Here is a 13,328-nt window from a genome sequence, read left to right as displayed (position 1 = left end):
CCTGAGGGTCGCCCCGGAGCAAGGAAATTACAATCCTGACCTGCTGTGCAGGGTCTCCGGCAGAGCGAGACTTCAGGGACAAAAACAATTTGCAATTATTTTTAAAATTTTGAAAGTGAGATCTATTCCCCGAGAAGAATTCAGGCAAAGGAATTCTAGGCTCAGACATAGGTGCATGAACAACAAAATCTTGCAAATTTTGTACCTTTGTGGCGAGATTATTCAAACCTGTAGCTACACTCTGAAGATCCATTTGAAACAGGTGAACACAGAGCCATTCAAGGATTAGAAGGAGAGAAAGAGAGGAAGGCTGCAGCATAGGCAAACTAGCAAGTGATTCAATTAAGAGCACACTCAGAACTAGAGGAAAAAAAAAAAAAAAAAAAAAATTGTAGCAGACTTCTTTTTTCTCTCCTTTCTCAGCCAGTAATTTAACCCTTTTTTGGTCCGGTCAAACTGTCATGATTCTCAATGGCGAGAGAACATAGCCCAGCATATATGAGAACTAGCTCTTGGAAGATGGAAACTATACTGACCATGAACTAAACCTGTCGCACAACTAGAAGTGGCCGGGTAGCATGCCTACGTTTTTTATCCCTAGATGCCCAGCGCCAGCCGGAGAACTACCTAATCCTAGCAGAGGAAAAGACAGTCCTGGCTCACCTCTAGAGAAATTTTCCCAAAAGGCAGACAGAGGCCCCCACATATATTGGCGGTGATTTTAGATGAAATGACAAACGTAGTATGAAAATAGGTTTAGCAAAATCGAGGTCCGCTTACTAGATAGCATGAAGACAGAAAGGGCACTTTCATGGTCAGCAGAAAACCCTATCAAAACACCATCCAGAAATTACTTTAAGACTCTAGCATTAACTCATAACACCAGAGTGGCAATTTCCGCTCACAAGAGCTTTCCAGACACAGTAACGAAACAGCAGCTGTGAACAGGAACAAAAAGCAAAAACACACAAGGACAAAAGTCCAACTTAGCTAGGAGTTGTCTAGTAGCAGGAACAAGCACAGAAGGCTTCTGATTACATTGTTGACCGGCATGAAACTGACAGAGGAGCAAGGTTATATAGCGACTCCCACATCCTGATAGGAGCAGGTGAACAGAGGGGATGATGCACACAAGAACAATTCCACAAGTGGCCACCGGGGGAGCCCAGAATCCAATTTCACAACAGTCATCCTGGCTAGGTGGTGGTGCTGCTGATGAGGCTGCTGCAGAAGAGGCAAAATGTGGGTCCTCAGGGTGTGGGACGGAGGCAGACGGTGCTGCCTGACCAGATTAGGATCCAGGAGGGATGGAGCCAGAGGGAGCAGCAGATGGACCAGCCACCTCTTCAACTTCCCCAACTGGGTCAATGACAAGTTCCGAGTCAGACCCTGTCTCCCTGTCAGTGAGGTTAGACTGAGTTCTGAAAAAGAAAAAATGTTTTAGGTACACAAATAATACAAAAACCAAAAAAAAAAAAAAAATTAGATTAGTACTTACGGCCTGAGGTCCATGCTGGGATTCAGAAAGTTGAGCCGGTCAAAATATATGTACTTCTTTTTTTTGGGAGGTGCCCCGGCTCCACTTCTCTCCCGCTGCTGCCTCTCCCTCCTGTACTGGTCGCGGATACTCCGCCACCTTGTTGTAACATCACCCACTGAAACAACAAAAAATACACACATTCTTTAGGCCATTAATCAGTGAGCTCACAAAAGGTGGAACTGACTACAGAGATTTAAGTGTAGCATCCAAATAGGCCTTTGGGGAGAAGATTTAATCTTAAATATACCAAAAAACCACAATTAGCAAGCAAAGCCACAAGGACAGAGTCCACTAACCTCTATCACAGAAAGGACAAATAATGGGAAACACTGTTAGTAAGTAAAAGGGACACCTATTCTAAACATTAATGAAATCCGTTTCTCATGTACAACACCATGTATCTACTGGTGGGCTTTCTAGTTCCTTCATGACTATTTACTAAATTCGTGAAGAGAAATTCAAAGTAGTAAGGGCCTGATAATTCACAAGAACATTACATTTCAAACATGGGTGTACTTACTTATCTGTCGCTGTGCCTGACGTGGCTGCTGGTCATAATGTGGGAAGAGTGCTACACACACGCTCCTCCATGCTGCCTCTTTTTGTGCCCTGTTGGCATAATTAGGGTCTCTTTGGTCCCAGAGGACAGGCCTCTCTTGGACCAAAATTATGAGCATGTCCGCGTTGACAATGTTTGCCATGCTGAATATCACTCCGTGGAGGCGTGCAGCAGACTTCCGGGTTCACTGTCTGGCTTTTTCAGCTAATTAGCATGTCTCACCTGCCTGATTGAGGCCTTTGGACATTTCAGGACATCTGCCAGTAAATCCGTATTTCGCGCAAGGCACACGCATGGTCCGTAAGCATTCCGTATTATACGCTCTCCCATAGACTTGCATTGGCGTATTTTTTGCGCGATACGCTGACAAACGCAGCATGCTGCGATTTTCTGCGCCCGTACAACTCCGTAAATTACGGATCCGTAATATACGCCTTATAGGACTAGACCCATTGAGAAGCATTGTGCCGTATGTAATGCGAGTTTTACGTACGTAGTTTCTGCACTCTTACGTACGTAAAACACGCATGTGTGACTCCGGCCTAAGGGTTAGATTAGAAAAGGCTGTATACGCTACTGCAGATCAGTCCTAGTCATTCAACCTGCAATACCAGACACACACTATGGACAAAAGTGATGCTGATTCTGCTGACCCTTTTTGTCTTTGACAATTGTGCTTGATAATTAATATTTTTATTATATAGATGCCTTGCAGCATGTCTACCACTCGCTAGCTCATAAAATATAATTTTTAAGTGACTAGTTTCCACTGATGAAGCTAAGGTATTGGTGAAACTTGTTGGTCTCTTGAACTTGCAATTCCAGACAAAGCCTATGGACAAGAGTGATTCAGGATCTGATCACTTTTTTCTTTGACAATTGTGCTTATACCTACCACTCGCTAGCTCATAAAGTATAATTTTTAAGTGACTAGTTTCCCATTTCCTCTGATGAAGCTAAGGTATTGGTGAAACTTGTTGGTCACTTGAACTTTCAATTCCAGGCAAAACCTATGGACAAGAGTGATTCGTGTTCTGATCCTTTTGGTCTTTGACAATTGTGCTTGATAATAATTAGTTTTATTATATAGATGCCTTACAGCATGACTACCGCTTGCTAGCTCATGAAATGTAATTTTTAAGTGACTAGTTTCCCGTTTCCCCTGATGAAGTTTAGTTGTTGGGAAAACTTCTTGGTCACTTGAATCTACAATACTAGACAACTTCTGGACAAAAGTGATGCAGATTCTGACTCTTTTTGTCTGTCAATTTTGCTTGGTAATTAGTAGTTATATTAAATTGATGCCTTACAGTACAACTACCTGTTGCTAGCTCATAAAATGTTATTTTTAGTTGACTAGTTTCCTGTTTCCCCTGATGAAGCCAAAGTGTTGGTGAAACTCATTAACTGTACATATCGCCTACTTTTATTGTGCTGTTACAGAAAAGTTTGCCCATCATTTCATCTACCACTGAGAAAACAGATGTTTGCTTTTATGTCATTAGCTTTCTAATTGGCATTGGTACAGCAGAGATGGCTATTTCAGGAGACACACTAGTAGTACTGTAGCAGAGCCCAGTGATGTAGCAGAGCTGGATTTGTCAAATTACACACTTTTGGCAAAAGTAGCAGAACTGCATTTGTCAGAGGGCACCTTTAGATCATATATGTGCGATGCAGCAGAACCCAGTGACTGGAACAGACCTGTGTATGAGGAATACTTTAAAACAAAACCAAAGCCAAGTAATGTGGTAATGGTGTAGATGATAAATTACCTGAATATTCAGGTAGTGTTCTGCTGCCTGAGCTGGGTTAAAAAGCCTTAAGGAGTGACAAATTTGTCATAAACTTATCCTTATCTAAAACTTAAGGACCGAGAAAGGGATTTGTACTGTTGACTTCTGTACAGACCCAATGTGCTCTTTGCAGAAGCTGTCTGCCCTGACTTACGGAAGAGGGTCTTGAATGTGGGTTTCTTGTGAATGTCCATATGCACTAATAGGAAAATTCATAATGAGTTTCCAGAATTTGGATTTTACGATCGTTATCAGCATTCGATACCGTGCCCCCTTCAAACAGCAGAGTGTCCTGGAAGGTGGATCTCCACCAATCCAATACTAGATCTCTCCTAAAGGACAGGTCATAAATATTAAAATCCCAGAAAACTCTTTAGAACAGAGGAGTAATACAACCGTAAATCAAAAAGAATGTGAAACAAAACACCACCGACAGACCACTGTGTTATACTATAAGTAGTAACAATCAATTTATTTTTCTCTATAAAAATATATAACAAATAAAAAACATAACTTTCTTATATACTCGTATATATAATCAAAGAGCGAGTAGATAATTCCACAAAACAGTTCTTTGTCATGGTGCTTTGTTACCATTATGGTGCTTTGTTACCATTATTCAGTTGGTTTTATATATAACCAAAACTAAACATGCCTATAAATATTCCAAAGTGTTATCGATCTGCCTGGTTTTCTACTTTCCAAAAAAGTTGTCCCCCAAATGATTTTAGACATTTAAAGCAGTAAACAGAGATAGCACCCAGCCTCCGCAGGTTCAGCGCTGCTCTCTGCCCTGAAACTATAAAAGATGGGGGCGTTTACAGCATAGGGATAGGAGGTAAGATCGAGTAGATAATTCCACAAAATGATAAAAGAAGGCCTAATCTGAGTGTATTGTACTACTGCAGCACTGAAACAATTTGAAAATGGGAGTGGTAGTCTCAGTCAGTGAATAATAATCCAAATCTTCATGTGAAATAGGGAGGTGCAGGACCTGCAGAGTCACTATCACTGAACTGATTGATCTGTCATATACTGCAGTAAAGGCATCTTAATAACAGCCTTTATTAACACACTACAACCAAGGAGGGCAGTATTAAACCCCTCATTGTTAATTTGGCTGCTGAGGAAAAGGGGCCTGCTATAAGGATGGACCACGTAGAAAACCTTTTATCCCATCCAAGGCTGCCACTTTTGAAGGTCTGGCTGCTCTCACAGGAGACTTTAGCACTTATTTAGTGTATCTAGATCCTACTAGAAAGTGATTAGAAAGTCCTCGTCTAGAAGTCTGATCCTGTAAAAACTTGAGCTCACGAGTCTAAAACCACATTTACGAGTTGAATTTTGAGCGTCGTGCGAAGATCTTTACAATTTCGGTCCCTTATTGCGCTCTGTTTCCTGTCGTCTGTGGCCAGTTTGGAGACAATTGTCCACAGGTACTAAAAGGGAAGAAATAAAATGTATGTATCATATATGGGATTGATGGCTGAATATATGTAGCTCATGTGTTTCAGATCGTGCCCACAGAACGAGAGGGGGGATTATGGGGTAAGTTCTACTAATGAATTTAATTACTATAGTAACAGAACAATTGGCAACGCAAAGAACCCCAGAGGGCGCAATGTCAAGTACCGTATGGTCACACCAGTGTCTGCACATACCTCACTTTTTAATTATTTCAATTTGAAAATATTTCCATTTTGCCTGTGGTCTCCCCAACCCCTAATACCACTATAAATAATACTGCCATATCCTTTTTGTGTAAATAATCAATGGAGTTCACTCCGATATCAAAATTGGGCAGTCTGGCTGACATAGGGCAAATTATTTTGTGCACTGTATGATAGCAATATTTTTGTACAGTGAGTCAGCATTTTTCGTGAGTACAGTATAGCAACACTTTATTTGTACAGTATGTCAGCACTTTATGTGTACAGCATATCAGCACTTTTTATTTGTACAGTATGTCAGCACTTTTTATGTGCATGGTATATCCTCACTTTTTATATGTACAGTAAAACGGTACTTTGTGTACCGCATCAGCACTTTATAGCAGCATTTTTTATTTGCACAGTATTTCAGCACTTTATGTATACAGTATATCAGCACTTTTTATCTCTATAGTAAAGCAGCACTTTTTATTTGCACTGTACAGCAGCGCTTTTGTGTATGTGAGCGCTTTGTTTACAGTATATCAGCATGTTTTAATTGTACAATATGGCAGAACGTTATGTGTACAGTATAGAAGCATTTTTTATTTGTACAGCATTTCTGCACTTTTTATGTGTGCAGTATAGCAGCACCTTTTATTTGTACAGTATAGCAGCACTTTTTATGTGCATGGTATATCAGCACTTTTTATCTGCACAGTATGTCAGCATTTTTTATGTGTGCAGTATGTCAGCTTTATGTGTACAATATATCAGCACTTTTTATTTGTACAGTATAGCAGCACTTTTTATGTGCATGGTATATCAGCACTTTTTATCTGCACAGTATGTCAGCATTTGTTATGTGTGCAGTATGTCAGCTTTATGTGTACAATATATCAGCACTTTTTATTTGTACAGTATAGCAGCACCTTTTATTTGTACAGTATAGCAGCACTTTTTATTTGTACAGTATAGCAGCACTTTTTATGTGCATGGTATATCAGCACTTTTTATCTGCACAGTATGTCAGCACTTTTTATGTGTGCAGTATATCAGCATTATGTGTACAATATATCAGCACTTTTTATTTGTACAGTATAGCAGGACTTTTTATTTGTACAATATATCAGCACTTTTTATTTGTACAGTATAGCAGCACTTTTTATCTGCACAGTATGTCAGCACTGTTTATGTGTACAGGATGTAAACGCATTTTATGTCAGCATTACTTGTGTACTGACGTAGACATGGATAATGTCCATACTGACATTGATATTGATATGGTTAATGTGCCTCTTTTATATGCTGTACCGTATGTCATTGACATTAGTTACTCACTTTATAGTATTAGTAATGTCTGTGCCTCTAATTGCATGGCATCATAGTCGATCCTGAATAAAGTATAAACTACAGCCTTATCCATGGTTGTCAGGACTCCCATACTGAGCAACAAGACTTTCTCTACCAGATTTTAGGTCCTAAATTAGTATTGAATTTAGAAACTGCAAAAAACTCAGTTGTACTTAATGGGAACATGACTGTTGTGAATTTGCTTTTTGCTCCCTCTAGTGGTTACTAGTTTTTTGACTCTGGTTTTTCTGTCTTTCCTTTTATCCGCACCTGGGTCGTTAGTTAGGGGTGTTGCTATATAAGCTCCCTGGACCTTCAGTTCAATGCCTGGCAACGTAGTTATCAGAGCTAGTCTGCTGTGCTCTTGTCTACTGATCCTGGTTCCAGTTATATCAGCTAAGTCTGCCTTTTGCTTTTTGCTATTTGTTTTGGTTTTGTATTTTTGTCCAGCTTGTTCCAAATCTATATCCTGACCTTTGCTGGAAGCTCTAGGGGGCTGGTGTTCTCCCCCCGGACCGTTAGACGGTTCGGGGGTTCTTGAATTTCCAGTGTGGATTTTGATAGGGTTTTTGTTGACCATATAAGTTACCTTTCTTTATTCTGCTATCAGTAAGCGGGCCTCTCTGTGCTAAACCTGGTTCATTTCTGTGTTGGTCATTTCCTCTTACCTCACCGTCATTATTTGTGGGGGGCTTCTATCCAGCTTTGGGGTTCCCTTCTCTGGAGGCAAGAAAGGTCTTTGTTTTCCTCTACTAGGGGTAGCTAGATTCTCCGGCTGGCGCGTGTCATCTAGAATCAACGTAGGAATGATCCCCGGCTACTTCTAGTGTTGGCGTTAGGAGTAGATATATGGTCAACCCAGTTACCACTGACCTATGAGCTGGATTTTTGTATTCTGCAGACTTCCACGTTCCTCTGAGACCCTCGCCATTGGGGTCATAACACATGACAGCAGAAAATAATTTATTGCCCAAATAAAATTTTTGTGTTAAATGTATTAATTGTTTTTAAATTGTTATTTTTTTTATCCCAATAGCAATCTGTATTATAAATAAAAATTAAAAATCTTGCAATTCTCACCCCAACCACTAGGGCTTGTTTTAGATTATAACTTCCTGTTTCAGTAAATGCACATGTACATTAGCAGCAATGAACAGAATCTGCTTATCTTTTGTACTTAAGCACCTAATGAGCATGTGCAACGATTATTATGCAGGAAGGGAGAGCAGGAGGAGTGATGAAATTACTTATTCTTATTTTTTTAATGAAAAATTTCCTTTAAGCCACATATTTTGGTGCAGTCACATGAATCAAAATGTTTTAAGATAAATTGGGTAGAAATCCGTTAACCAACTAATAATTGTATGTAAAGTAATAATGTTGTTAGTAAAAGTCTAATGTTAGGGAGTAATACTGTCATGGTGTTTTGTTACCATTATGGTGCTTTGTTACCATTATTCAGGTGGTTGTATAACGCTCTGTCTGAAAAATTCAGCGTCTGCAAAGAGAGAAGTTATCAATAGTGAGTAAGTAATTAGGGATAAATATACAACAGAAACCAGAGAAACTATAATTTAATATCACTTTATTATGGGGCCTGAGGATGAAAGGGCCTTGGTGCTGGGAGATCCCTTAAAAGTCAGAGCCAGGAAGGAACTGAGGAATCATGTTTTTTACCCGAGTATCTACTTTCCTTGACAAATGAAAACACCTGTCCATGGCTTATATGAGGTCAGCTTTACGATATCAATGAGTTTTACCTGCAATACCTCACACTACCTGTGGACAGGTACAGGGACAGGCGCTGTGTTTGACTAAAGCACCAATGTTTTGTTATTCTGGATAACAATTTTAATGCCAAAAATAATAATGTGCAATACTACATAATGATCAGAAAAAGCAATAGAAGTAATTTTAGAACATGTGCTTTGCCTAATAATGCCCGTTTCGTACCAGTCTTAATGAACTATGTGCCAAATTCACTCTGGGAATTGGATCTGACGCATCCATCACCTGGAGTAATTTCAGGTACATTGGAGATGAAAATTATCATGAATTAGTTAGGGACACTAAGTCTTGCCCTTCCCTTCCAAGTTACACCAGCTTTTCTGAAAGTTGACGGAGCTGGACATAAGTAGTGTAAAAATGCAAAAACTCCAAATTTTTTACGGAAATTCAATTCCAATGCTGTTTATCTAAAAATTTTGGCAATAAAGACCGTGATGAATCAGGCTTGATTTATTGAATCTGTCCTTTCCAGCTGTACAGGAAAGATTGAGAAGGTGTAAAGTATCAGATGGTTAAACTAGGACTACGTGGAAAAATCTGGAGGTGGTAATGAAGGTAACCAAAAAATTGCAGCATAGCCCCAGCTTATGGCTAAAATCACATATATCTGACTTCCTACTGGTAGAAATGTCATCCAGTAAATTAGTTCAATGGGTAAAAGGACAAATCCTTCTTTATATTCACTTCAAAATTCCAAGGATCCATTTATGGTGAAAAAAGTGCTGTTTTGGTCTCCATTAGGACGGAAATTCATCTTAGTGGCAGCGCAGAATTTTAACTACAAATCTCCCTTTGAAGACATTAGGATGGAATATGGCATAGAAACTTTTTATTTAATGTATTCATTCTCTCTCTCTCATAAAAGTTTGGTCATCCCTGGCAGCGTCGGACTGGAGCACCTTGGGCCCACCAGAGAAAATCATTCTTGGGGCCCACTATGTAGCTACATAGAAATAAATACAAGACCACCAATTGTGTAGTAAAACAAGCTACTATCAGGGTATAATATAAGTTAATACACATGTCTTAATTATGTAGCAGGAGTTGGGGTAGGCCCCCTCATAAAACATAACATAGCCCCCTCATAGAATATAATGTAGCCCCCCATAGAATATAATGCAGCCCTTGTATAGTATAATGCAGCCCCCCACAGAATATAATGTAGCCCCCTCAGAGTATAAAGCAACCCCCTCATAAGGTATAATGCAGCCCCCTCATATAGTATAATGTAGCCCCCCACTCACAGAATATAATGTAGCCCCCGCAGAATATAATGCTGACCTCCTCATAGGGAATAATACAGCCCCCCTCATAGGATACATTGCAGCCTCCCTCATAGGGTACAATACAGCCCCCCTCATAGGGTACAATGCAGCCCACCTCATGAGGTACAATGCAGCCAGCATCATAGGGTACAATGCAGCCAGCATCATAGGGTAAAATGCAGCCCCCCTCATAGGGTACAATGCAGCCCCCCTCATAGGGTACAATGCACAACCCCTCATAGGGTACAATGTAGCCCCCCCTTATAGGGTACAATGCTCCCCCCTCATAGGGTATAATGGAACCAGAACTCACTAATATATATATATATATTAGTGATGAGCGAGTATACTCATTGCTCGGGTGGTCTCCGAGTATTTGTGACTGCTCGGAGATTTCGTTTTTGGTGACACAGCTGCATGATTTATGGCTGTTAGCCAGCCTGAGTACATCATGTGGGGGTTGCCTGGTTGCTAGGGAATCCCCACATGTATTCAGCCTGTCTAGCAGCCGTAAATCATGCAGCTGGGTCAACAAAAACGAAATCTCCGAGCACTCACAAATACTCGGAGACCAACCGAGCATGATTGGGATCAACGAGTATACACACTCATCACTAATATACTGTATATATATATATATATATATATATATATATATATATATATATATATATATATATATAAACACACTACTTTCCTCTCGCTCTCATTCCCGTGCTGATTCCGGCTCTTCTCCGGTGTCAGGAGCTGCGCTGCCGTCTGCCCGGCACACGGCGGGTATGCTATTAAGTGACATCATCACGCACTTGCTGTGTCAGCGTCAGAGGGGAATAATGGGAGGGGGAGCATCATCTGACACTCTCTCCTCCTTTATTGCTTTCAATTGTATTGGCATCTATGATGCCGATACAGTTGAATGCGGCACTCACTGGGGGGCGGCGCTGGCAACGGGCATCCCTGTTGTGATTCGGTTCGTGGGCTCCCCCGGTGGTCTCTTGTGGTACTGGTGTCCTGCAAGCTTTGCCTTCTCAGTTCACCTGTTCCTATCAGGATGTGGGAGTATCCTATTTAACCTTGCTCCTCAGTCATTCTAATGCTGGCCATCAATGTATCCAGAGTGATTCTGTTGCATGTTCCTGCTCCCAGTTTTCTGCTCAGCTAAGTTGGACACTTTAGTCCTTAAGTCTATTTTTGTATGTTTTGTCCAGTTTGCACTTATGTGAATCTCTGCAGCTGGAAGCTCTTGTTGGGCTGAAATTACCACTCCAGTGGCATGAGTTGTCACATGAGTTAAGGTAATTTCAGGATGGTGTTTTGAAGGGTTTTGCAGCTGACCGCGAAGTCCTCTGTTGTATCTTTCTGCTATTTAGTTAGCGGGCCTCTCTGTGCTAAATCTGCTTTCATACTACGTGTGTCTTTTCATCTGCTCTCACCGTTATTATATGTGGGGGGCTGCTATCTCCTGTGGGGACATTCTCTGGAGGCAAGCCAGGACTGTGTTTTCTTCTACCAGGGGTAGTTAGTTCTCCGGCTGGCGCGCGGCATCTAGAGACAACGCAGGAATGCCCCCTGGCTACTTCTAGTGTGGTGTGTAGGTTTAGCATCGCGGTCAGCTCTAGTTTCCATCACCCGAGAGCTTGTCCGTTTAATCTATGCTTCTGATGTTTCCTTCCCATTGGAAACCATAACAGTATGGCCAGCCCAAATGTTTAATCTATAGGCTGAAGCAGGAGAGAAAAGGAACTGTGTGAAACCTTTTTTTTTTTTTTTTTTCCCTTCCTCTGAAGTTGCACTCCAGCTCTAATTGCAGTCTCCTGTTTTCCTCTCCTCTTAACCCCTGAATGGCTCAGACTTTATCTGTTGAAATATGGATCCCCAGAGTCTGGCTACCAATTTGAATAATCTTGCCTCTAAAGTTCAGAATATACAAGATTTTTTGTTACATGCTCCTCGGTCTGAACCTAAAATTCCTATACCGGAGTTTTTTTCTGGAGATCGATCTTGTTTTCTAAATTTTAAATACAATTGTAAATTGTTTCTTTCGCTGAGATCTCATTCTGCTGGAGATCCTGCCCAGCAAGTAAAAATTGTTATTTCTTTACTGCGGGGTGACCCCCAAAATTGGGCATTTTCATTGGCACCAGGGGATCCTGCGTTGCTCAATGTGGATGCGTTTTTTCTGGCTTTGGGGTTGCTTTATGAGGAACCAAATTTGGAGATTCAGGCTGAGAAAGCCCTAATAGCCCTCTCTCAGGGGCAAGATGAAGCCGAAATATATTGCCAAAAATTTCGAAAATGGTCTGTGCTTACTCAGTGGAATGAGTGCGCTCTGGCGGCAATTTTCAGAGAAGGTCTCTCTGATGCTGTAAAAGACGTCATGGTGGGGTTTCCTGCGCCTACTGGTCTGAATGAGTCCATGACAATGGCAATTCAGATTGATCGGCGTTTACGGGAACGCAAACCTGTGCACCAGTTGGCGGTGTCTTCTGAAGAGGCACCACAGAGTATGCAATGTGATAGCTTTCTGTCCAGAAGCGAACGACAGATTTATAGGCGCAAAAATCATTTGTGCTTCTATTGTGGAAATTCTACTCATGTTATATCAGCATGCTCTAAACGAACAAAGAAAGTTGATAAATCCTCTGCTATTGGCACTTTGCAGTCCAAGTTTATTTTGTCTGTAACTCTAATTTGTTCGTTATCTTCTATTGTTGCGGATGCGTATGTGGATTCTGGCGCCGCTTTGAGTCTTATGGATTGGTCCTTTGGCAGGCGCTGTGGGTTTGATCTAGAGCCTCTGGAAGTTCCTATACCTTTAAAGGGTATTGATTCTACACCATTGGCTAGTAATAAACCACAATACTGGACACAAGTGACTATGCGTATGACTCCAGACCATCAAGAGGTGATTCGCTTCCTTGTACTGTATAATCTACATGATGTGTTGGTGCTGGGATTGCCATGGTTGCAAACTCATAACCCAGTCCTTGACTGGAAAACAATGTCTGTACTAAGCTGGGGATGTCAGGGAAATCATGGGGACACATCTTTGGTCTCCATTGCTTCATCTATTCCCTCTGAAATTCCTGAGTTTTTGTCTGATTATCGTGAGGTTTTTGAGGAATCTACTCTTAATTCTCTTCCTCCTCACAGAGACTGCGATTGCGCCATAGATTTGATCCCTGGCAGTAAATTTCCTAAGGGTCGTCTATTCAATCTGTCTGTACCTGAACATGCTGCCATGCGAGAGTATATTAGGGAGTCCTTGGAAAAGGGACATATTCGTCCTTCTTCGTCTCCTCTTGGAGCGGGGTTCTTTTTCGTAGCTAAAAGCGATGGTTCTTTGAGACCTTGTATTGATTATAGACTCTTGAATAA

General features: G+C 41.0%; 1 protein-coding gene and 1 long non-coding RNA gene across 22 annotated transcripts in view; one reads left to right on the top strand and one right to left on the bottom strand.

Annotated features, from left to right (window-relative positions):
- Positions 1–13,328, top strand: part of LOC143770347 (uncharacterized) — a 137,351-nt gene that overhangs the window by 112,943 nt on the left and 11,080 nt on the right. Inside the window, exon 2 of one of the 4 annotated variants that reach the window (XR_013214615.1) lies at positions 9,158–9,240. The exons of 2 other annotated variants lie outside the window; for them this stretch is intronic. This is a non-coding gene — a long non-coding RNA (uncharacterized LOC143770347). Of the gene's footprint in view, positions 1–9,026; positions 9,241–13,328 lie in introns of those variants that run through there. One more of the 4 variants, XR_013214614.1, reaches the window with a different exon arrangement.
- LOC143770346 (cell adhesion molecule CEACAM1-like) overlaps positions 4,329–13,328 on the bottom strand; it is a 35,179-nt gene continuing 26,179 nt past the window's right edge. For 10 of the 18 annotated variants that reach the window (XM_077259891.1, XM_077259888.1, XM_077259893.1 and 7 more), the window contains 2 exons: positions 8,350–8,395; positions 4,329–5,334 (listed from right to left, as the gene is read on the bottom strand). In XM_077259891.1, coding sequence (XP_077116006.1) covers positions 5,261–5,334; positions 8,350–8,395 — 120 coding nt within the window. In that variant the 3' untranslated portion in view covers positions 4,329–5,260. Of the gene's footprint in view, positions 5,335–8,330; positions 8,396–13,328 lie in introns of all 18 variants that reach the window. The other 8 variants (XM_077259897.1, XM_077259899.1, XM_077259901.1 and 5 more) reach the window with 6 other exon arrangements.

The sequence above is a fragment of the Ranitomeya variabilis genome, chromosome 4, assembly GCF_051348905.1.
Source record: "Ranitomeya variabilis isolate aRanVar5 chromosome 4, aRanVar5.hap1, whole genome shotgun sequence".
In the NCBI taxonomy this organism is placed as follows: Eukaryota; Metazoa; Chordata; class Amphibia; order Anura; family Dendrobatidae; genus Ranitomeya; species Ranitomeya variabilis.
This window is presented reverse-complemented; position numbering and strand designations above follow the sequence as displayed.